Source organism: Carassius gibelio, chromosome B5, assembly GCF_023724105.1.
Source record: "Carassius gibelio isolate Cgi1373 ecotype wild population from Czech Republic chromosome B5, carGib1.2-hapl.c, whole genome shotgun sequence".
In the NCBI taxonomy this organism is placed as follows: Eukaryota; Metazoa; Chordata; class Actinopteri; order Cypriniformes; family Cyprinidae; genus Carassius; species Carassius gibelio.
The window spans coordinates 20,273,334-20,298,251 of record NC_068400.1 but is presented as its reverse complement, the minus strand read 5'-3'; the positions used below and the strand labels follow the sequence as shown (position 1 = coordinate 20,298,251).

The 24,918-nt window shown below is 37.4% G+C and overlaps 1 protein-coding gene across 1 annotated transcript; it reads left to right on the top strand.

Moving 5' to 3' along the window:
* Positions 1–9,881: 9,881 nt before the first annotated feature.
* On the top strand, positions 9,882–17,300 carry LOC127957007 (T-box transcription factor TBX2b-like). The gene is made up of 7 exons (XM_052555338.1): positions 9,882–10,673; positions 11,503–11,770; positions 12,460–12,606; positions 13,326–13,402; positions 13,494–13,660; positions 14,858–15,462; positions 15,960–17,300. Exons 1-7 carry the CDS (start codon positions 10,315–10,317, stop codon positions 16,389–16,391), a joined length of 2,055 nt encoding a protein of 684 aa, XP_052411298.1. The 5' UTR covers positions 9,882–10,314; the 3' UTR covers positions 16,392–17,300.
* Positions 17,301–24,918: the final 7,618 nt, after the last annotated feature.

Genomic DNA, 24,918 nt, shown 5'->3' with positions numbered 1-24,918 from the left:
GCTTCCCAACTGCCTGGATATAGCAACATCAGCTCAACAAATAGTGTGAATTTTGAAGGTTTTCCAAATAAATGCATAAGGGAGAGTTTGGAGAAAGCTGAAAGCAGTCCTTATTTTTGCAATTGCAGTTGTTGACAACAGTGACACAAGGAATTACACACTTTACAACAATACACTCTTTGAAACATTTTAGAAAGACCAGCGGTCTGGTAAAATATGAAGATGAGGGGAACGAACCAGCTTTATTGGTCTGGCCACATGGACAATTCTAATGTGACAGATGGGAATGTTATACTGTATATAATGAGCATGTAATACAACCCCATCCTGAATGTCAGTGATCTGGCTGTAGGGCACTGGAGGTGAGGATGTCTCCTGGCTTTGCCCTGTCTAATAGAGCTTGATTGGAAAATATGAAGATGGAGCATTTGGGCTCGATTCATCTTCCTGTGGCCTGATCCACAGAGGTGCATTTTGACGTGCAAGCGCTAACCAGAGACAGCTGGGGCACCATGGTAGGATTAGACTTTAAACAACATGACAAATCAGAGAAAGGAGGGGGAGGTGAGGAAGCACAGGGGCTTGTAGATGTGGGTTGCCGCTGAAGATGGCCAAGACGGGTTGGGGTAAGTCACGAGTTGGCCCTCAGTCCCTCTCACTCAGGTCTGACACTGGCACAACTCACTGATTAAGAGCCTCCTGTGTTTCCCTTTGATCTCAGGCTCAGTTTTTGAGTCTAATGCCGCCCTCCATGTATCTCTGTCACAGCGGCGCTTTCATTTGGGGCAATGTGTTCTGAATCAGAGAGAGAGGGGGGGAACACTTGTGGATGCTGGAGATCTGATCGGAGACCAGATTTGCTTGGGTGTCTTAAAGCGATTAGCTTTAGAGCCAAAGAGGTGTATGCTTTCCCTTGATCAGACATGTATATGTTGGTGAGGTCTCAGCTTTACTAACAACAAAGCCAGTTCGATATCACGTGAAAGCAGACGGATTTATATCAGCCTGTATGGGGCCGAAAGTGAGAACAGAAAATGTAAGAAGATTATAGCTATTCACCGGAGCGCTCCAAAGCCGGACCTTATCTGTGCGTTCTAGTCTGCTTGTTCTTGATGTTGATCTATTTTCCCAGTTTTTTACGCAACCACGTTTCATCAGTGAACAGCACGAGGATGAAATTAGCCAAAAGAATATTAGAAGATTCTATCCTGTTGAACTCTTGAAGATGTTTGGACTCAAAACCATTATGTTTGTAAGCAATTACACTGTAAATGAATAAAAATGTCTAAGTGAGTTTTGCTTGAAATGTAAAAAAATGCTACATTCACTTTTTGAGCACGAAGCTAGCAGACCGATGGGAATTCGGGGGAAGAAAAAAACAAATAGCCGCAGTCCAGTGTCTGAAAAGTCTCACAATGTGGGTGCATTAGGCCACACAAGAAAGGCTCTTAGGTCTTTAGTGGTGTTCATCAGCTTAAGTCCTTTAGAGTAATGAACCACACTCACATTCCAGAGGGAGCTGGGGCTCAGGGAGGGACTGGGCTTGATCTTTGGACGAGAAAATGATATCATTGCAGATTACGGCCGATAAAGTCATACGTGGTCTGTATGCATGGGTATCGGTCACGTATGTGTCCATGCAAGTTATAACGAAGAGAATAGTACATAGATATAGCAAGGTTTTATTAACCCTCTGGTGTTTCTCAGTCATGTTTGACCAAAAAATCGTAAGTTTTTTTATTTTTTATGTTTTACTTCATTGGAATGGTACACAACTTGATAAAGGTTTAAATTGTCCTGAAAATAGTCACACTTGAATTGTTCATTTTCAAAAGTGACCGCGTTGGAAATTAATAGCAAGCGGATTTCAGCTAGCAGAAATGTCTGGAACTGCGCCCAAACAAAATCTTACTGAAAGTTCATATCAACCTCAGATTTGGAACACAACTAGATTTATGACCTTGATTTCTTTTGTAGTTTTGGAGGAAAACTTTTTTTAGTTTCACTTTTTTCATGTCAGCAATAATCTGTCAAGTGTCGTCTTTAAAAAAAGAGACCAAACTGTGCTCCAAAACATTTAAAATCAATTTAAAGTTTTAGGTTTATGCTCAAAAAGTGGTTAAGAGGTAATAAATGGATCATAACTATTCCATACATATAATTTAGTACCATAAAATCCCCTGAAAATAAATAGATAAAATAGAGGGTTGGGTTCAGGGGAGGAGTTAAACTATCTAGAATAAGTGATCTTGTTGAATAAGCCATTAATATTTGCTTTATAAGCACTAATAAACAGCCAATATGCTAGTAATATGCATGCTTATAAGAAACTAGTCAATGATGAATAGTTCTCTAATCTAAAGTGCTACCAAAGTTCTTCAAAATATCATCCGTTTTCTACAGAGGAAAGGAAGTCTTACAGGTTTAGAAGCACACAGGGGTGTGTAAATGATGACAGAAGACTAACCCTTAAATATAAATAAACTTCTAAATTGCGGTTCTGTCTTGAGTGTGTTTTTTTTCCGTTGAAACATTGTTATGCCTTGACAGAAATACTCGATGTCGTGAACTGTATATAATCTCTCATGTTCCCATCTCTGGGCAATCACTGAGTCTTCCTCAGCCTGTGTAACATTTAACCTCCTCATCACTTCACTGCAAGTTAACTTCTCATCTTAACTGCACTGTCCATTGTGCCATCTGGTCCGCCTCTTTGAGAGACATAAAGTTAATCTCAGAGATGTCTAAGCTTTTGAATGGGATTTCAACTTTACAGTTTCGACCTTGCGGTGACTCCATCTGAGCCCAGGGTGACCTAACATAATGTCAAATGTGTCCCAGGTGTGGACTGTGACCGGAGAGGTGAAAGCGAACGAGATTGATGGCCCTCTTCCTGCCTGCTTTCGTCTCTGATGTTACTAGAGATGGAGATGATCATTCAGAGGTTGGAAAACGGCTCGATGTAGCAAACCAATTGTTAGTTCTCTTGGTAGACTGAGAAATGCAGAACACCTTTTCCAACCGTTTTCTGTGTTATCTTTCTCTGATTATCAGTTTATTTTCCTTTATTTTTCCCAGTGTGTCTAAAAACAGTCAGTTTACAATTTATTGACGGCAGTCAGGTCTTGGGAAAGAGAAAGAGTTAGATGTAAATCTTTTGCTGTAAAAAAAAGTTAATAAAGAAAAATGCCTTACTCAATTTGGCATGAGAGAAAATGTAATAAAAAACTAGAAAATGTGACATATTTTGCACCCTCATATAAAACACAAAATATGTTAATGCGTTTCAGGTTTTTTTTTTTTTTTTTAATGAAAGCCAATGGAACCCAGAACTTTCAAGCTGTAAAAGACATAAAAGTAGCAGAAAATTAATCCATACAGCTCAACCTCAAACATCATGACTTTGGTCCCATGATGCACAAGAACCAAGTAACCAAGTTTAGTTGATGCTAAGGGTTTGTTTCTTCATATTTGATGTAGTCTGTGTAGATATGTTTTAATTCAAGGGGGATTCAAGACTTAATTATCATTTCATCATAAAAGTGATCATGTCACTTCAGAAGACATAAAATATGTCAATAGATGTATAAGTCATAATACCGTGTACTCTAAGCATACTATTCAAAATATCTTCTGTGTTTTTCAGTCTCTCTGTCTCTCTCTCTCTCTCTCTCACACACACACACAAATCTACACAAATCTATACAATTTTGGAATGACAGTAAGTAAATTATGACAGAATTTTCTATTTTGGATGAAGTGTATTAATTGAATAGATCAGTTGTTTCTAGACAGCAGGGAGATGCTCTCTTTTAAGAGAATTTGCCTAAAAAATGTCATTTTGCTCTCTCCTGCTTTTTGGATGTTTCTCAGAAAAAGACTCCAGTGATCTCATATTATTTTGCAATAGACCTCAGAATGGCAAAATAAAAAGTTGAAGATTTTAACATAAACTCCAGAATTTATTTACTCCAGAAAGAGAAGAGAAGAGAAGAGAAGAGAAGAGAAGAGAAGAGAAGAGAAGAGAAGAGAAGAGAAGAGAAGAGAAGAGAAGAGAAGAGGAGAGCAAGTAATGTCCCATAACCTGTCCTCCCCACCTCTTGACTCAACTCATCATATGGCTTTAATTACGAGTTATTACCCTCAGTATCCAGGGAGCCATTCCTCTTGTGTGGGACCTCTGAGATCACTTCCTACACTATTGTTTCTGCACAGAGAGACAGAATGAGAGAAAGTGTGTGTGTGTGTGTGTGTGTGTGTACACGAAACTCAATCAAAAAAAAAAAAAGCTTCACAAGCAGATAGTTCCCACAGAGCAGGGTTTGTTACCAATTCAGTACCACATAACCACTCTGACAACAATATTTCCATCAGATTTCCTTAACCCTTCCTATTCCTGCTGCTGCCTAACCCAAGCTAAGTTAGCATTAGTTTTTGTATTAACCAGCCAGTATAAAAAGATCTATAGAGTATTCCTCAGAGAGGTGTAATGCTGATGTAGGGTGAGACTGACCTGTGAAGTTAATACATTCACCTTACAATACAACCCAGAAGAGCACTGCCTCTCCCCCACACTCCTGCCAGCCTTTGATCAGCGCTGAATCTCATCCCAGAGGATGGCTGAAAGAATGACCTTTTTAAGGCATCCCAAATATTTTTTCACCTCTTACCAACAGATGAAGATCAAATAAGAAAAAAAGGGAAATTTTTACCATGGCCTGCAATATTTACCAGAATTCAAAGGCTATTATCATCTTGGAACAACAGACATACATGTATTGCATTGCTGTTGTTTCCCTAATCAGTCAGAAAAAAAAACTACTGGCTCCAACTTGCTCTACAGATTAAGAGTAAAATGTATTTTATAACAGTACTGCTTCATTCTAAATGTGTGTGTGTATGTGTGTGTGTGTGTGTGTGCTCTTGTTTTTGTGACATATCAGGACACAACTCTGTATAATGACATGGGTATGACACAGGTATTACAAGGAGAGGGTGACTTATGTGGACATAACCCATGTCCCCATTTTTCAAAACACTTTTTAATCATACAGAACGAGTTTTTGGAGAAAGTAAAAATGCAGTTTTCTGTGAGGGTTAGGGTTGGTGTAGGGCCATAGAATATACAGTTTCTAAAGTATAAAAACCATTGCGCCTATGGGATGTCCCCACTTTTCACAAAAACAAAACGTGTGTACACACACACACACACACACATTAATGCTCTGATACATCAAGCAAACATGGCTCAACTGTTTGTATTAACTAAAGATTTCATACCTTTTGTGTGATTAGGTTAGTCCCCTTTAATGAAAGGAGATATTTTTTTCTCTTTTCCAGTGCTGTTATTGGAAGCCTTTGGAGAATGGCTATATTTTGTCAGAACGGTTACCATGGTGAAATGTGTTCAAAGAATACAACGATTTGCTAAAGTATTTTAACAGGGGTTTTTATTGGCAAAAACAGTTTATTAGGTGTAATCAAAATAAATTAATTTGTTAAGTCACTGCCTTGACACGCTTTTGAGCAGGCTTAGTTGCATTTATTTAATTTTAAACTAAATTTCCAACTCGTGACAGAACTAACACACTTTCAAAGTCACGAAAATACATGTCCGTTTTTTTGTGCACGAATGAACTATCACGCAGTCTACAGATCGATCAACAGGTATCAAGATAAACAACTTCTGTTATTATCGGATTGGTGTTGCTGATTTCAAATTCGTGCATTATATAAATCATCTATAAATCAAGTGCAAATTAATATAGATTAGTAATAGGCCCAAATACTGTGTGGTCAGTTGTATTTATTCTTTTCAGTCTTTTCTGTTGTTGAATACGAATCCATAATACACACACACATAGCCTATATAGCATATATTTGGAATAAAGGGCGACAGGTGATTATATAAAAGTTCATAAACTTGTATATTTAATAGGACGACTTCCTTATTTGATGGTATTCTGAGACAACAGACGATTCATGTTGCTGCTTTCTTTTTGCTTTGTGTTTGTAAAATACAGGCTATTGAGCGCTCGTTTTATAAAAATCATATTGATCACTTCATCTTCTGTGGGTGGACACGAGCCGTTGGGAAGACATTTAATCATTATAGCCATATCTTCACAAATACATTTAGGTTTATGTTCGTGCTTGTACATTGTTGCACTTGTAATAAAATCCCCAAAATGACAAACTTGACCTGATCCTTCACCTGCTTGTTTAGAATATGAAAAAAGGCTACACTTCTAGATTATAGCCTATTATTTTGTCGGAATGGGTATTAAAATGTGTGGATTGTTACGTGTAAGGTTGTTTAATTTGTATTGTATGATGTGGCAGAACTTTGTAGCATGGTGTTGATGATGTTAATGAGCTATTTGGTATAAATAATTCATATTAGTAAAGAAAAAGTTCGCATCTATTTTATCAAGTATTTTACATAACCTTGAACAGAACATTTTTAGACAAGGCCTATTTTACCCTTATCTCTAGATATTTAAATCTTGTTCTGTGTTCTTTTTCGGAATTCGGTTTGGATTCAGGATTGAAAGTCGTGTTTGTGTTTACAAAAGACCAGGAGTGGCATTATTAGTATAGGTCTAATAATCATTTTATTTCTAGTCACTTAACTATTTCAAAAGGAAACGTTAAAATTAAAAGTGGCGAAGTCGTACGTTCTTTTATCGCCTTGTCTTTTTTTTTTTTTTTTTTTTTTTTTGTAATTTTAATAAATATTTGTCTCTGTCTTTAAGTTTTCTGTGCTCTACACCAAAGAAAACAAAGTATCTGAAACGGATAAAGACAATATTAGGCTAGCCTATATAAAACCGGTTCTTAAAGTACGACGTAATTTTATATTTCATTGCCCAAAAATGTAATGTATAACCTATATGGTGATGAAATAATTCGTCCTATTTTGTTGCCTCCAGCAGAGTTTTTATCTCTGAAAAGTTTACTAATTAAAAGTAAAAATAAAAGTGTCGACTCCTACAGTTGTGTGGAAATGACGCATAGGCCTACTGTATTTTGTCATAAGAATTAATGACAGTGAAATAAAGGTTTGCTTTACAGAAGACGACATGATAAAACAATAACTTATGCTATTTCCGAGTGTCTAGTTTTGGCCTACATACATTTTGCAAGACATAAAAGAATCAAAAAGAGACATTTTAATATCACGTGGTTGAAGAATATGCACCTATAACATCGGCAGCACCACAGGACAGCGGAGGAGAGAGTGAAGGAGGGGGCTGTGCTTGAACCGAGAAATATGAAGAACTTTGACAGGTCTTAAACGGTCTGGCGCCAAGAACTTGATCCACAGGATAAATACAGCGTTAGGGCATTTTGCGGGTGATGCTTCGCAGTGGTGATTGCTTAGATTTGCAAAACCTTTTTGAAAACAACTGATAGGCGGGGAAAGCGATGATCAATAACATTACGCGATATATTTTTTTATTTTTGCATTTCTTTAGACTCGGTTATTTTAAGCTAAGACCAAAGAGCTGTCAATCAGCTAAGAGTTTCGCGTCGGTTCGCTATATTCGAAAAAGGGAGAAAGATTAGAAAGCGTTTGATTTAAAGCGCACCCTTAAATAACACCTGCATTGACGACTGTGGTACGCGCGGCCCCGGCGTAAATTTACTAAAACAAATAAATGAGTTGGACTACTACATGGATCTTTGTTTATGTAATTAACTTGATGAGTATACATGGTAAAATCATTAACTTGCTTCATGTGGGGTTAATCTGTGCAAACCTCTTTTCAACATATTGTACATAAACTAAAGTTAACGATGTTATTGCTCAACATGATCAGTTGTGTCATTTATTTATATCTATCCTCAAACGTTTGACATGCCCTCGAACAAGTAGACGTAAATGCTTTGCAATTCATTATTTTATTATTATTATTATGATTATTCATTCAGGCCTAAGCAAACTGTCACATTTCTAAAATTAAAATACAGATTTAAACAATAAGTTGTAATATATCAATACAAATGAACGTACAAAAACGTATCTATAAGTAGGCATAATATTATATTTATAAACAATAAATCAATTGCAGTTCGATAACTAAAAATTAAATAGGCTAGAACACCAGGCACAATAAAATAGCTACAGTAGTTTAATTCGATACTGAGAATTATTTAGCTAAAGAATCAATTGAATACAGTACATGTTGACGATTACAGTAGCCTATGGTTTCATTTCAAAACACTTCAATACATCTGAACAATTCAAAATCCATTGAGCTTGCCCCCTAATAAAAGACTACAACTCTTACCAAAGACGAACCATGTCGATACAGGATGATCCAAAACAATATATGTAAGTCCTTCTTCCGTTGTTCTAAAATATGAATGAATCTTTCCATCCACACAAAGATACGTAAATCAAGATCCTGGCATCTGTCATACATTCAAGCCCGCAGAGCTGCTTCATATCTCTGACTGTAGGCTACTATTAGGTCAGAAGCAACCCGTATCTCCCTCTCAGGACAGTTTTGAGTCTTTCAGTAGGAAGTCACTTCTGAGCTCTTACAGTGAGCATTTCGGAGAATGAAATATAGGCTAAGTCAACTGAATAGAACAAACAAAACGCATTTCCTGTTGACTTTCCAAATCTCTGAACAAATGATGTGTGGAATTAATGTCAGTCATAGCCTACATTGTTTCCTTCTCAAAGTAGTCTAACCAGGATTGATCAGATTCAGACATCTTTCAAACACAAGAGATAAATCTTCCATCCGTGGACTTTCACTAGGTCTAATTAATTGTTGAAAGCGGAACTAGGCTGGCACGAAATTTGGGTGGATTTTTTTCAACAACATGTAAGCTTTGTGGAACACTGAGTGGACGGGTGCACTCTGTTTGAGAATTCGGGGGTAAATATGAATTGACAGGGGTAGGTTCTTATTGTGGGACTCCAGCCGACTGGCGCCAAGCGCTCTTTAACAAACGGAGTCCCACTTAATCAAGGATCTGTTGACGAGCCTCTTAAAGGTACACGGCTGCTTATGGGGCTTTAGAGCTCAGATTGTTACTCTGCTGTACCCTGTCGGTCGATTTAACGTTGACTAATTGTGAACAGTTCTGAGAAATAGAGAGGTCAGATGAAATTTATTGGCTACACAAGCTACATAGCCCAATGATCACGTCTCGATTTACTGAATTTGTTCCAGACATCTATTAAAAAAGCGCGTTTCCCCAAACTCTGTGTGATAGCACCTCGTTATTCCTTCCAGTGGGCATTCGTAAAATGGACAAAAATCTCGCTGAAACCTCCCTTCCTTTTCGTTTTCAAACGCACTCTGATTTTAGACGAGCATCCCAAACGTTTTAGGCTACTGAGTATCGCCTGGAGAAGTAATATCCTAAAATATGTTACATCTGGTCGATTTAATATCAGTTAATTGTGAAAACTTTTGAAAATAATCTTTATGATAAATAAGTGCATTTGTTCTTTAATAGCTATAGCTGCTGCATGTGGTGTAATGGTTGCTATATTATAAAACCGTTAAAATAGCGATAGTTTATTTGACATTAGAATAATTTTGTTAGTTACACGTAACTTTAAAACGTAATGTCCAAACTGTCCGACAATGGAGCATAAAGATCAAGAAAACACACGATCGTCAAAATGAAGAAACACTAGCCGGGAAAAGCACCCTCTTACCCGGCTGCCTAACAGCAAGATGACCGTTCCTCTGTTAGGTTATGCGGGGGTGGGGTTTCCAGATCCTTACTCTGTCATTGGTTAATATTTTATTCTGTTGACATGTTTTCTTACTGCAAATGCTTCCGACACCTTCTAGCCAACCCTCCCTTCACGATCTTGGCCGGAGCTGTCAAAACCACGCCTATGGAGCTCTACAATTGGTCCAGAATGCGTAAAATCTGCAATCAAGACGGTTTGGTTCATTAGTACGGGGAGCCAGTGAGAAGGGACATGTAAGACAGACACAGTTACACAGTGGTCAGGAAAGAACCTACCAATTCTACATCAGTGCGCAGGAATTTCGCATCCTTGTTATTGGGGCTGCTTTAGTTTCTGTAGTGGCTTGGACAGAAGGAAAGCTGTAAATCTACACAGAAGTGTCAATGTTGCTCTGTTGAAGGATATTATCACTGTGCTGCAACTGGACATCCCCGACGGAACTGCCATTTCCTACCAGTCCTCTTCAACTACTGTGAAACAAACCAACACTGTCTTTTTAAGAGCGCGACAGCCAGGCGGACTTGCGCGAGTGACAGGCGCAGTTATTTTAGAATATTATATTTTCATCTGACTTTTTGGATGCACCGATGAGAGATCCAGTTTTCACAGCGAACGCTATGGCTTATCACCCTTTTCACGCGCACAGGCCGGCCGACTTTCCCATGTCAGCTTTCCTTGCCGCGGCTCAACCCTCGTTCTTCCCAGCGCTCACTTTACCACCGGGTCTCAGTAAACCTCTGGCGGATCATGCGCTCTCCGGCGCGGCTGAGGCTGGCTTACACGCGGCGCTTGGACATCACCACCAGGCGGCTCATCTCCGCTCCTTCAAGAGTCTCGAGCCAGAGGAGGATGTTGAAGACGATCCTAAAGTTACATTAGAAGCCAAGGACCTTTGGGATCAATTCCACAAAATTGGAACCGAAATGGTTATCACTAAATCAGGAAGGTAAGGCCGTGTTATTTTCCCCCTTTGGATAAATTGATAACGATGTTTATGTGGGCTACTACCCTCGGAAATGTTTGGTATGTTTCTCTATATAAGATTTAGATTATTTAGTTCGGAATTAAATATTGTGCGACAGAAATGATGTTTTGGGTGTTCGAATTACGTCAACGACACAAAACAGTCAAGAAAGTCTCCATTTCTATTTCGTATCAGCATTAGAATAATATTCACATTCGTTCTGTTAAGGCTATCGTAAACATATTAATGCCTGTTATATATCCTAGCTAAGCATAGTTAATGCTTTTGAACAATGTAAATATTGGGCTACACAAAGGGTAACTATTTTTTTTTTATTATTTAACACACGCACACACAGCCCAGCAGTAAATGGCTGTGGGGTCTTTTCCCTCTTCTTTTTTTTTTTTTTTTTTTTTTTTTGGCCTAGGCCGTACCTGAAATATAGCCTATTGATATAGGTAGGATAAAGGAGTAAGAATCCACCTGATTATAGGAATTGTCTCGTAAAATATGTAAAAATATTAGCGAGGTTATAGTCTGGTACGATTGTGTTATTGGATGGCCTTAGCCTATGCCACAAGACCTAGATATGAAGGATATTTATTTCTGGTTAAAATGGAAACTGTATAGCTGAAACTATATATTTACAATTTTAGTACAGTCTGTTGCCTGCTAGTTGTTTAGTTACTGTAGGTTTGATCTATCTGGCTTTGTATTTCATTTCTTTCAAAATGTCTTTACAAGGTTAACAATATTTTGTTGTATAAATTCGGCCCCATGACCCACACGGTTATGTCTGTTCCGTCCACAGGAGAATGTTTCCTCCGTTTAAAGTGCGCGTGAACGGCCTGGACAAAAAAGCAAAGTATATACTTTTGATGGATATAGTTGCTGCAGACGACTGTCGGTACAAATTTCACAACTCTCGATGGATGGTCGCAGGAAAGGCCGATCCGGAGATGCCCAAACGAATGTACATTCACCCGGATAGCCCGGCCACGGGTGAACAGTGGATGGCAAAGCCTGTTGCTTTCCACAAACTTAAACTGACCAACAATATTTCGGATAAACATGGATTTGTAAGTTGCATGAATTTCTCTTGAACTGCCTTCCTATTATGTTATAACCATTCAGTGATAGTCTAACGTAAAAAAGTTAAAGTTATCTAGGTAATCAAGAAGCAAAAATGATTACGACATTAAGGCAAGCACAGAGTTTGGACATTTAGGGTGTATTGTTTATTTTATTTATTTTTTTATAACTGTTTTCAGTGTCTGACGCTTAAATGAAGCATGAGAAATTGCTTATCATTAAACCTTAAATGCAATGGAGTAAACGGCAAACTAAGTCCCATTATTAAATATATTATTTTTTTATTTCATTATTATTATTATTATTTTACCCCGGGTGATGTAGCCTAACACGGTTGTTATTAACATGTAAAAAAGTAAGGCCTAGATGTCAATTTTGAAAATATTTTTATATTATAATTATCTTCCAAGGTAAAAAAAAAAGAAAAGAAAAGAAAAAGAAAAAAGAAAAAAAAGCTAATACACAAATTAAACACTCGATTATACAATGATACGTATCTCAACTATCACTCCAAATATCATAATATCATTACAGTAGAAAAAAAATGCCTTTTAGTCTAATTATTATTATTATTGTTGTTGTTGTTGTTGTTGTTGTGCAGATCTTTTTTTTACTGCATTTTGACATCATTGATTGGTATATTTATTGACCGGATACTTTTTTTTTTATCTTTCAGACCATTCTAAATTCGATGCACAAATACCAACCCAGGTTTCATATCGTTAGAGCCAACGATATTCTGAAGCTCCCATATAGCACCTTCAGGACATATGTATTTCCTGAGACCGATTTTATAGCTGTCACTGCGTATCAGCATGATAAGGTAAGTTACTAGAAGCCAAACATTTGTTTGTTTGTTTCTTTCTTTTTTTTAGTTGTTAATTGTCATATTATTAGTAGTAGTATTATTATAATTATTACTGAGCTCAAATAAACTATTTGTAACACATGTTATGTAGCCTATATTTTAGAATTATGTTTAGTAGGCCTATATGCCATGTGTAGCTGTGTGTCCTTCTGTCTTTTTGTCTTTGCCATGAATAGAATTCAATCTGTTGGCTATAATTGGGATGACAGCACACTGAGTCTGGTTGCTCTATAAACGCAGTTTACAGAACAGTTACAATAGATACGTATAAAATACGTATAACTTGAGATGCTTAGTAAAATAATGTGCTTAACAATCAAATGTGACCCCGTAAAAAAAAGAAAAGAAAGAAAAGTCTAGTGCAGTGTGATACTATGACTACATAATGTGAAGTCACGATGTATTAGACTTAACAAACACAAGTATTCTGATTTTTTTTTAATAACTATCAATTAAAACGTTATAAACCTGAATTAATTTATCTTAATTTAATAATATTTAACCAGCCGTTGTGAAGATATCATTTAAATACATTTTTATGGGCTATAGTTTATTTCACTTGATAATTCATAAAAAAACACCCATTACAATTCCACAACAATTCATTTCGAAATAGGCTGCCTCAAAGGAGGCATGAATTAAAATGCAATAATTATATTGTACTCTTTTTCTAGATCACACAACTGAAAATCGATCATAATCCATTCGCGAAAGGATTCAGAGACACGGGAAATGGAAGAAGAGAAAAAAGGTATCGAGTCTGAACGGTTATTTTAAACCATCAGATATGCACAAAACACAAACCTGTAGATATGACATCTAATTTAACTTAAACTTTTCAGAAAACAGTTAGCCCTGCCGTCAATGCGCATGTACGACGATCAATGCAAAGTCGATCGAGATGGAGCAGATTCGGACGCCTCATCTTGCGAACAAAATACTGGAAGGGATTCAGTTCATTCACCGATTGGACCAGCAACAAGTCCACTTAAATTCAACAGATCCACAGGTAAAAACATGCTTTGCAATTAAATTCGAGCTTTTCCTAATCTAATGCAAAGTTTCTTTATATGTTAACATAAAAAAACATAAACGTTTTCCATGCATTAGATCAACTTATTTTAATGTGTGATATATAGATTATTTTTTTTTTTTTTTTAGATATTGTTATTAGATATTATTAGTTCTGGAACTTTTTCTCACTTATGTCGAGAACTGACGAACTTCGCTGCTGCTAAATCAGCAGCTTAAAGCTATTGAGAGTGGATTGATGAATATGTTTACAATTTCAGTACAGTCAGTTGCCTGGGTTTGATCTGTCTGGCTGGAAGTGTTTCCCAGTGTCTGGTGTTTATTGCTCAAAATGCACTGCACAGCACAGCATAGCATGTGCAATTAGCTACATACACTATACATATGCACAGCCATTGTTCTTTCATTTGTGATTACCCAGCTATTATTTTAAATATATCTGACCAGTCTACCAGCTAAAATCACTTTAAGAGGCAAAAAGAAAGAACTGTCTGCCATAAAATATTCAAATTACTTAATACATTTAATCTCTGTGAATGTTCTCAACTTTCTCTCTAATTATCGCATAATTTGTTTTTGTTTTTTGTGGAATTAAATAGTAAATAAGGACGAGAAATCTCATTTAAGATATAAAAAAAAGTACATTTTGTTACTAGATGAAATAATGACTATTGTATTAGCAAATTCTTGAGGGATCAGTGTGATTAGTATTTGCTCTGATTAAAAATTTCAGTATAAAGTTGCAAAAATTAGCTGATGAGCCTCGGGTTTTTTTACAGAACAAGTTTATGAAAATTAGTAGTCCTCAGGTTTATGATATATAAGTGCATAATGATTTTATAGGGAACGTCTCCTGTACATTTTGGTTCTGCTTAATTTTTCATCTGAATTTCATCACAACTCATTAAGAACTCATGAAAAATGTTCCTTCAAACTACCCAAATCTTAAACGTTTCATGAAGTCGTGCTCTTGCCATGAATGAAAACATAGGAAGTAATTAGTTTGGAAAACACATTTCGTCCATTCTTGTGTAATTAAAGGGACTAATTAAACGGATGCACTTTGGTGCATTATAGGGAGTGAAAATAACAGTCTACATTTATTAAATAGACGCTGTGGTTTCATCGAATAAATAAATAAAGCTGATGTGCTTAACATATCTATATTTTCCAGATGACAAAAACTGCAATGATAGTGACAACGAACTTGACCAACATGATAATGGAATGATCAGAGTCAGTAGTCCAGACCAGAGACCACGATCACCATTCAGTCCACACTGCGAGGACAGAGTCAACGAGAGAACTACCCCAGAAAAGAAAGGGGACTATTCGGATTCAAGGAAAGAAACTGACTCTGTCTTCAGCATCAGGAACTTGGAGAAGGACAAACTGGACAGTAAGAATATGAAAGAATCAGACACCGCCAAAAAGGATGCAGACTCTGTGGGCCTGAACACAGTCAAAGATGGCTTTTCCCCTCTAATGGTCCAAACAGAAAGCCCATCACATTTCAGTGCAAGTCACTTGCAAAGTCTAGCCCTCTCTGGTTTACACAATCAACATTTCTTTAACCCACTGAGTACAGGACAGCCACTCTTATTTCACCCTGGGCAGTTTGCTATGAATCCTAGTGCTTTCTCAACCATGGGCATGGGACACTTGTTAGCCTCAATGTCTGGAGCAAGTGGACTAGAGAATGGCAGCCTCTCCTCTCAGAGCACCAGTTCACCCAACCCTTTCCCATTCCACTTATCACAACATATGCTTGCATCTCAGGTATGATGATTATTTATCATATGCATTATCACTAACATATAATACAATTATTATTTCAAATCTATCTACACATTTGCTAACAGTAGGCTATCTCCAGATATTATCAAAGCACCCTAAAAAATAAAATAGCATAAAGTAGTTCTTCAACCACCACCAAAGCTTGTTTTATCTGTTATAAATATGCATTTTATTCCCTAATTTTACGGTTTCATCAGTTCTTTTAAGCAATGGGGACTATAGCCTAACTGAATTTGGAATCAGTGCTAAATGAGTGGATATTATGTTTATGCTTGGAGACATCATTTTTTATTATTTGGCTATATCACGCAATAAAAGAAGCTCTTTGTCAGCCTCGTTTAGACCTGTGCATTTCGTGCTGATTGTCTGCAGTATAGCCTATTATTAACTATAATTTCCACCTTTCTTAAAAAGTCTAAATTATTTTTCTATATTTTGAAACGATAATGAATTAAAATAGCTTGTTGTTTTACATTTAGGGTATCTCCATGCCACCGTTCGGGGGACTGCTGCCCTACCCATACACGTACATGGCGGCTGCAGCCGCAGCGGCCTCCGCTCTCCCCGCCGGCGTCTCCACACTCAGCCGGAACCCCTTTCTCAGCAGCGCGCGGCCAAGGCTGCGATTCAGCCCCTATCAGATCCCCGTGTCTATTCCTCAGAGCTCCGGTCTGCTCACCACAAGCGTACCGAGCGCTCTGAGCGCGGAGTCGGAGTCATCGAAATCAGGCAGCAGGGAAAGCAGTCCTATATCTGAACACCACAGCCATAAAACCGGAAGCGGCCAGAACAAGGGATCTCCCAAATCTTCAGGGACGGATTCCGTTAACGAACTGCAGAACATACAAAGATTAGTCCGCGGGCTGGAGAAACACAGAGACATGTCACCCCGTAGCGATTCACCAAACTGACCCCATGAACAAAACATTCGCTGTTTCTCATTGCATATGCTTCAGTGAAAATAAAGGTCAAAGTTTGATGGTTGAAGTTACGGCTCAGACATTGGAACAACCCTCATCATACCTGGATTTCGAAGAGAACTGTAGCATAGGCCTATGTTACGCCCACTTTTTGGATCTATGATGCATGCTGATTTCATTCACCCTTGATTTGGCGAAGAAATTATACTATGAAAAAAAGAAGACGCAAATCCCTGGACTGTTCTTTTTTCTGTTTGAATCTGGTTATCATGTAATATCCAAACATCTTTAGGCCCAAATTTTCCAGTGTATTTTGTAAAAGGACTTCAAACGCAACAGTCTCTGACAACATCTGAGGATGCTCAACGTTCAAGTTGCTTATTGTGTCTGGGCCCCGTTTTTCTAATTATTTATGATCATAAAAGTAAAACACATAGCCTATGTAAATAAGGTTAATGGACTTAAGGAAACGGATTTTAATTTATTTAAAACTGTACATTGGTGTGTAAATACTATTAGGTCTCGATTTGTTACATTTATATATATTTTCCCATTTACAAATACGAATATTATCTAGCGCTTGATAGCAGGAAACGAATGTGTTATGTTTGTGATATCCTGCCAGATACGTAAAGGAAAAGCCACTGTAAATCGAAATCTCTGGTGATACATTTCAAAGCTGTTTCATTTGTAGCTGAATTCAACAAAAGATGTTTAAATGTAATGCTGGCCCATAGGCAGGGACAACTCAGGTTTCTTTCTAATCATGTATTGAGAAGGTCATTGTGTAGTTTCTCTTATGAGAGCTTCTCTGTTTTAACATCTCGGTGCTGGATTTTCGGGTAATTGAGCGATTTTGTTGCATTCTCTCAGTTTCAATAAAACGAAAGTGTTCATTTAGCTAGTCGTTTGTATTCTTTTGTGTAAATATAGGATTATAGACTAAATTTCATATTAAGGCCTATATGGAAAGCTACAAGCTATCTTAATTAGATCATCCATTGGCTTACTGGTCAGTTTTATTGAAATGATTTAAATAAGATGCGTTAACCTTGCATCTTTTTTTTTTGCCGTGACTTATCCTGGGATTAAAACATTTGTGAATTAAGATCAACTACACAAATTTCATTTCATTTAAATAATGAGTTAAGCCTGTAGCCTGTAGGCTATTATGAAACTGGTTGTGCGCCGTTCTGCAGTTACCTTCAGCTAAAGCTGATGTAGCTGCGCCATCTGTTGATCACAGGGATGTAGTTTATTCTTCAAACACAGTGGTTCTGACATGTCATTCGTCTTAATCAATGCTTTCGTAATAAAATTATGCTGTTTGAAAATACTTCATAACGAAAGTCATACTATTAGCCATAGATCAATTAGGCTAATGTTTGATCACAATTAATGATGTCCGAAACATAGAGAGGTTGGCAGTATCTTCAAAAAACTTTCCGTCTGCGTTCACCATACTTCGCTCAGCACATTGTGTTAGGCTTTGCTATTTTTACCGACTTGATCTTTACTTGTTTGTTCTGCGCGGGAATTTTCTTAAGTGCGCATTAATATAGGCTGTATCTTGTAGCCTATTGTACCATTATGCACCGTGTCGGGGAGGATAGAGAGAGAGTCGAGAATAGTGTCACGTCCTGGTGGAAGGGTTAATCGCCGCGGCAGGGACGCCTCACAGCCTCAGCAGCAGACAGTCCTTTGTCCACAATCCGGCGCCTGTCGCCTGCCTGCCGGCCACACAGCCTCTGCACACCCGCGCACAATGGCTGACGGGATCTCCAGAGTCCGGGCTGGTAATTAGAGAGCCCCCTCGCCTCTTTTCTTCTCCTTCTAAAACCATAATCACAAAACTCGTTTTATTGAGAGCCTATTGTTAAATTCTGTTACGTCCAATTAACAGAGCCAAATACTCGACCTTGTACTCTCACGGAGAAAAAAATGTTTGTCTAAAACAATTAGTCAATGACTGATCACTTGGCTTAGCCGCCTCAGAAAGAGTCTCAAACAACCGACGGAGTGCATGTCCATCCCTCCGAGCACGAAAACTTTCTAATGCTTGAAACTTGGCATATTACCACAACATGGACAAATGCTAATAAATGAAGAAGAAGAAGAAAAAAAAAACACTGTCTCAGTTGTAAAAAAGGAACTTATTATTATTATTATTTTTATTGTTAAGCTATTTTTATAGTCTAGAGTAGTAACGGATAGTCTGATGCTAAATTAATAGGCCTAAATCAAAAATAGGTCGCTGCCATTTTTTATTAGTCTACTTTATAAAAGCTTTATTTATGTCTATATATTATATTATATATCTATATTATTATATCATATAGTGTTCCTGTGGCTCAAGTGGTAGAACATTGCGTAAATAATGGTTGTGGGTTCGATTCCCAGGGAGCACATGTTAGGTAAAAAAATTAATGTTTGGATCCTTTGGATAAAAGCGTCTGCTAAATGCACTAATATATATATATATATATATATATATATATATATATATATATATATATATATATATATATATATATATATATATATATATATCACAAAGTGTAGGCTACATGTTTTTAGGCTGTGCTAAGTTGCTAAATTAGACGACTACACAAACACAGAAATTAATTAACATTTATGGTAAACGTAAATTTTGCATGAACTTTGACTATAGTTTGTGGTCTCGGTGGGGGTGGCTTCTCTGTTGCTTTTAGCAGAGAGGTACAAATTGAAGCGGTAGGCTATATAATGAATTTAAATGATAACCACCGAGGGAAAGTCAATGAGTTGTAGTTTAATTGAGATTGTCTGAAGAACAGTCGATTTTTGCCCGAGTCTTTAATGAATGCAAATCATTGTGCTTGACACGTTGTAGGAGACACTGGATGCCTGACCTGTCACTCTGACTGAAGTTTCCGTCATTGCCCTTTCAAGCTCACATCGCCCTCTGCTGGTGAATGATGTAATGCATAAACCTGTCATCTTTTTGAGAGGCGTGTAGTTTATTGATTTTATGATCTGATTAAGCATTTGATTTTATTTTACCACTGCACTGAATAATTAAGAGCATAATGCAATTTTTATATAAACGACTAGGGTAATTTCTATTGGTCAAGTCAATCTGATTGATTAAGACTTATGGAGTGATTAAATATTTTTCTAAACAAGTTATTCACTATGTCTGGGAAGTTTAAAATGTTGTGTTTTGGTACTGTCCTTAAGACTAAAAGTTTACCAGACTGTTTTATGTGAAATGTCTTCAAATAATGCACCAACAACATGGATGAAACATGGAGACAGTCAGTAGCCTATTATCTGTTTAATGTGTTGAAAATAAGAGTGAAGTTGTCTCCTGACAAACAAACTGAGCCTTTTTTTATTTATTTTTTTAATATGGGATTTTCAGGGGACAGATTCCTCAAATTATACAATTCAAAAGGAGTAAAAGAAAAACCCACTCATTTACATTTAAACATTTACAGGTACTAGGATCTGCACTGTAGATATATATTAAAAATTTAAATACATTTAAAATGCAGTTGATACAGACAGTGACTATAACACACAACTATGATTAATGTGTTTAATTTTTAAAAGGGCTTAAAAGTAAAAAAATATCATTTTAAAAATATTGTGTCCCTGTTTGTTCAAAATTACTAATATTTTTGTCAGCTATTTCGTAAAAAGTATAGTTAAAATATATATATATAGTTGTTTAAATATGTTTGAATGATATACGCAAGTGTTTGGCAAATATTGTATTACTTTAAGCTTGACGGTTATACTATTTTAGAGTCATCACAATATTGGGAGTCATTAAGTGTTTTGGCATCTGGGCTTTGAACCAGATTTCTATTTCTAGACATTCATATTTGCTATTAAAACTTGTGTTAGAGATTTAGTCCAAATGCTAAAAAACGAAAGCCTGTAAGAAAGCCCTCTGTGGTGTCTAAATGAATATGATTTTAGATTAGAAAATTCAAATGTTGCAGTCAATCCTAGGCAAAAGTGCCCCAGGAAGAAAAGAATTACTGTGATCATTAACCTGGTCCATTACCCAGATGCCTTTGAAGAAGGTACCTAGACCAGTTCAATCTGAGCTAACTGAAATGTATTAAAGGTGCTTTTTGGTACTTCTAGAGGAAGCAACTGCAAAGCAAACTTTACTTGGGAACTCAGGCTTACCTTTATCTAACCTCTTAAACAAAAGCTGCGATCTAACTTCACAAAACTACCAACGTTTCCATAGCGCTGCTCAAAAAACAACTGTTTTGCTTGGCATTACATTGTCACAATTCATTTTGTGCCAAGGAACCCACCAACTTCAATTACTGTACCAGGGGTTCACACACCATTTGCCATGTGTGGGAACCTTTTAGCATCTAAACCTTTGCCAGCATCGGTTCTGAGTTTCCTCAGCGCCACCTTGGTGAACAGCATGATCAAAAGCAACGCTAATGTCAAGGCACCCTCCCCCAGTCCCCTGTAATCATTCCCACAATATTGTGGGCAGCCAAACCACGCGTGCTCTGTGTCTGTCATTAATGGACATGTGTTCCATATAAAATAAACCTGACTCACAATAGCCTGCCACTGAACCTTACTGCTGATTGCGTGACAGAGGAGAGACTGTCTCCATGTGGATCCATTATTGCAATGTTGTGATACTAATGTTTAAGTAACATTTTAAAGAGCAAGGGAGCTAAAGGGGGAGAGGGTGAAGGAAGACTGAGCTGAAAGAGTTTCAGGTAAATCCACAGAGACTTTATTTACACACAATCAGAAAAAGGCACAATTTACAGCTGAAAGGAATTCTCTGTTGTCAGTACAAATTAAGCTAAAGTGACAGCATTTGTGGCATATTGTGGATGACCAAAAACCTACTTTCCACTTGAACAAAAAACATGGGTTACAGTGAAGCACAATAAGTATTAAAATGATGTGTCTTAAGCACATATTCTACATGTACTACTGTTCTTTACTACAAAATATTTGTGATGATTAATGCAGCTACTGGTTAGATTTGCATGGCACCTAACTTTTTTGTAGCAGTTTATTTCTGCAGGGCATTGAAGGTATTATATATTATGCGTTTTTTTCCTTACGCACTCAAACTTGTCAGCAAGGCTACTTTACACAAATGCAAGTGCATTATTAGGTAATGGTTACATGGCTTTAATTAAAAACATAAGAAAATTACTGTAAAATAAAGTGGTACCAAAACTGATATATTTTAGTTAAATGGAAGTGCCCCAAGTGCAACATTATTCTTGCTTATTCTGTTCGTGCATATTATGCCACAAACACTGTGGATTGATCCTGAACATGGAATATTACTTTAACCTCAAAATCAGTGTTGATGCTTTAACCATTCTTAAAAAAGGAAATCACCAGCTCATTTCCCACATAATCTCATTCTCTGTTGTGTGAAATGATTGTATCAGGTCTGTGCTCATTAGCTCTGTGGCTGCTGGAGCCTCTATGAGTCCTGCTTTGGGATGGACTGTCATATCCAGTATAAAGCTTGAGAGATGATGGGATAAATAATGAGAATAAAGGGGGCAAACAGACCCAGACAGAGCCCCTGTACTCATTCTAACTGAGGCTGGAGAACAAGACCTCGAAACACATTTAGCATAGTGCATGGAGTGTAAACTAATGCATTTTGATGTTTGCATCAACCAGCAGCTTCTCTGATGTGGCAAACTTGCTTCATAGCTCACATAGTACAGCACTGTGCATTTGGGATATAGAGCACTCTGGTATGAGTCTCAATATAAGAGCTCAAAGAGTTGAAGAAGCGAGCTAAAATGACATGGTTACTTCAACAACTGTGTTTTTACGTTTGCTTTTGTTAGTATAATTGGTTAGGTTCAGTGTTTTACAAATTTCTCACATTTCATTTCTGAACTTCCATACATGCAACAACTAGCACAATAAACAGTTGCATCAGTCATATTCATCTGTTTAGGGAAAAATAGAACATGCTTTTAGTGACATTCAATGGACATTTAATTTTAAAAAGTGCAACATAATGCAATTAAATGCAAGAAACGTAATATAATTCAGAGGGGAATGTCACCACGGGGATGTTTTTCTAATGAGTCTAGGTTGGTTTTTATTGTTTGTATAGTTTTGTAAAGAGTCAGCAACCAAGATTTCAACTTTCTGAAGACTTTGTTCTTTTCTTAAGGCGTAAAATGAGAAAGACATTAAACCTAACTTAACTTGACCACATGAACAATGCAGGTCCTGCTAGTTTAGCAAAACTGTTTCTCTTGTATACATTGTGTTTGGCTTCTGACTGTAGCTTCTGACTGTAGCAAATTGTTTTGACTCATTTTGTTCAGTGTGGTAAGAGAAAAGTGGGGTTGGTACCCTAAGGATTACCTGAGAATATCGACTCGATACCTCAGATCTCCTTGAACTCATAGGAAGCACTCTGTATTGCACCAGATAAAGTGTTTGCTCCTGAAGTGTTTCTTTTGAGGCATGCAGGCACTGAATCAGGGATTAAAGAAAGACTGCACCAAAACGGATCAAGAATCAGGCAACAGGTGATTATTTGTCTAAAGAAAGACAGAGTACTTCATCAGGGCATCTTTGTTTGAAGATAAGCCATTGTTAGGCTAGTCAAGCTCATTATGCTAACTCAAAGCTCTTTAGTCTTTTAATATGGCAAAACCCTCCAATTATGACACGCAAGGAGATTTGTTTATCATGTAAGGTTATGAGTAGAGAATGAGAACAGTAAATTGTACTCACAAACTGCATACTGTATAATCTTTAGAAAATGCATATTCTTCTCTGAAAATTGTGTAAACCTTCTGTGTCAGAGGACAATTGCAGTAGCCAAGGCCAGCTGACTGATGTTGTCAAGTACGCTGCTGTTTGCAGAATTAATACTGGACTTGCGTTGTCCAGTCCGCGGGATTTCACACTCCTTAGTCGAACTAGCAAAGTCCGAACTACCGAGGATGCAAGTCCGAAATTTGCATACTTTGTATTGAGAAATGCACGCAGACTTACGTCACCAGACTACCTAATCTTCATGGCACTTAGACCGCGGTGGAAACGCAGAAAGCAACAGGTCGGGGGCGGGATATATTTCCTGGGTAAAAAAGTTCATGATACAAATGTTCTGTGTAATTTCAGTGGAAACACAGCATATTAAGGCAGTTGCTTTCAAGGTTCAAGCAGGCATGTGACCTGTCCCACTTCACAGGGGCAGGCCTTTCTTAGATACATGCAGCTTATCTGACCACAGTTACTTGGTGATCACCTAAAGCTGGTGCATGAAGTCAAACTAAAGGATTTATTGCCTCATCCCTGGCTTAAGAAAGCTCTTATCTGAGGGATGAGCCACAGCTTACGGCCTAACAGCTTCATGCAAGCTGCCCCCATCTGACACATATCTCAACCAGCCACCGTGAGTGATCCCCTCAAGGTGAGGATATAGACTTTGACCTACCAGGGACATTTTGGCGTGGTATAAATCCTGGACCTTAAATTTAGATCATTTGGGGGCCAATACTGTGGAACTCACTTTGTTTTCTTATATTTTATATCAGGAAATAATCTTTTTTTTTTTCTTTTTTTTTTTACAAGACAGTTCAGGTTATAATGTCATGTGATGTCATAAATAAATAAAAACCTTAATGCTTTTTATGAATTAATCCTTTTGTGATATTAATAAAAATAGTAATGACTTTTACCTGGAAAATATATTTTTCAAAAATAATGAATAATTAAGATGTGTACAGTCACTGTATTAAAGGTGTAACAACAATAGGTTATGTGGTTACTACACGACAACTATAGAGTCATTTGATTTGAACATTTCTAGATAATGGTGTAACATTTTTTCAAAAGCACAGGAAAAGAAAATTAAAACCAGTAAATTTTTATAAACTTGTCAAACTGGCAAAATGTAAACTCGATTGTTGACCCTACAGTCTTAAATGATTATCGCTTCTTTCTGAGACTTTTGCATTGCCTTCTTGCAACAATGTGTCACTCTCCAAATCATGTGTTATCTTTGACTTTTTAATGTAATCATAATATATGAATGTAACTCTGAAAAAGCTGAGTTTTATATCCCCCCTGAAGCCGACTTCTCCCCAAATTCATGACTGATAGAGGGCCTGCTCTTAGCCTCTTTGATAAGATAAGACACAATCTGCCCTACAGATAAAAGAGGGCCTGCCGACCCTGCATACAGGCTCCAGATGTACCATGACTCACAAACATACCGCTGGAATGAGAGCGACAGAGAGCCTGATATATATCAGTAAGCATTTGCTGCAGGCTCTCTTCCTGTTGCAGGACAGCAGGCTGTGGTCTGAACTACAGCACTGGACACTAGCAGATACGGGCTGAATGTGAGTTATGCAATGCAGATGAAATCACTCTGAAGAAGCGATTTATGCTTTCACTAGGAGCGGCTATCAGATAACCTCTGGATCTCTGCAGGGCATGAATGACTGACAGCCCAGACGTCTCACCCTGTTATAGTCCTTCT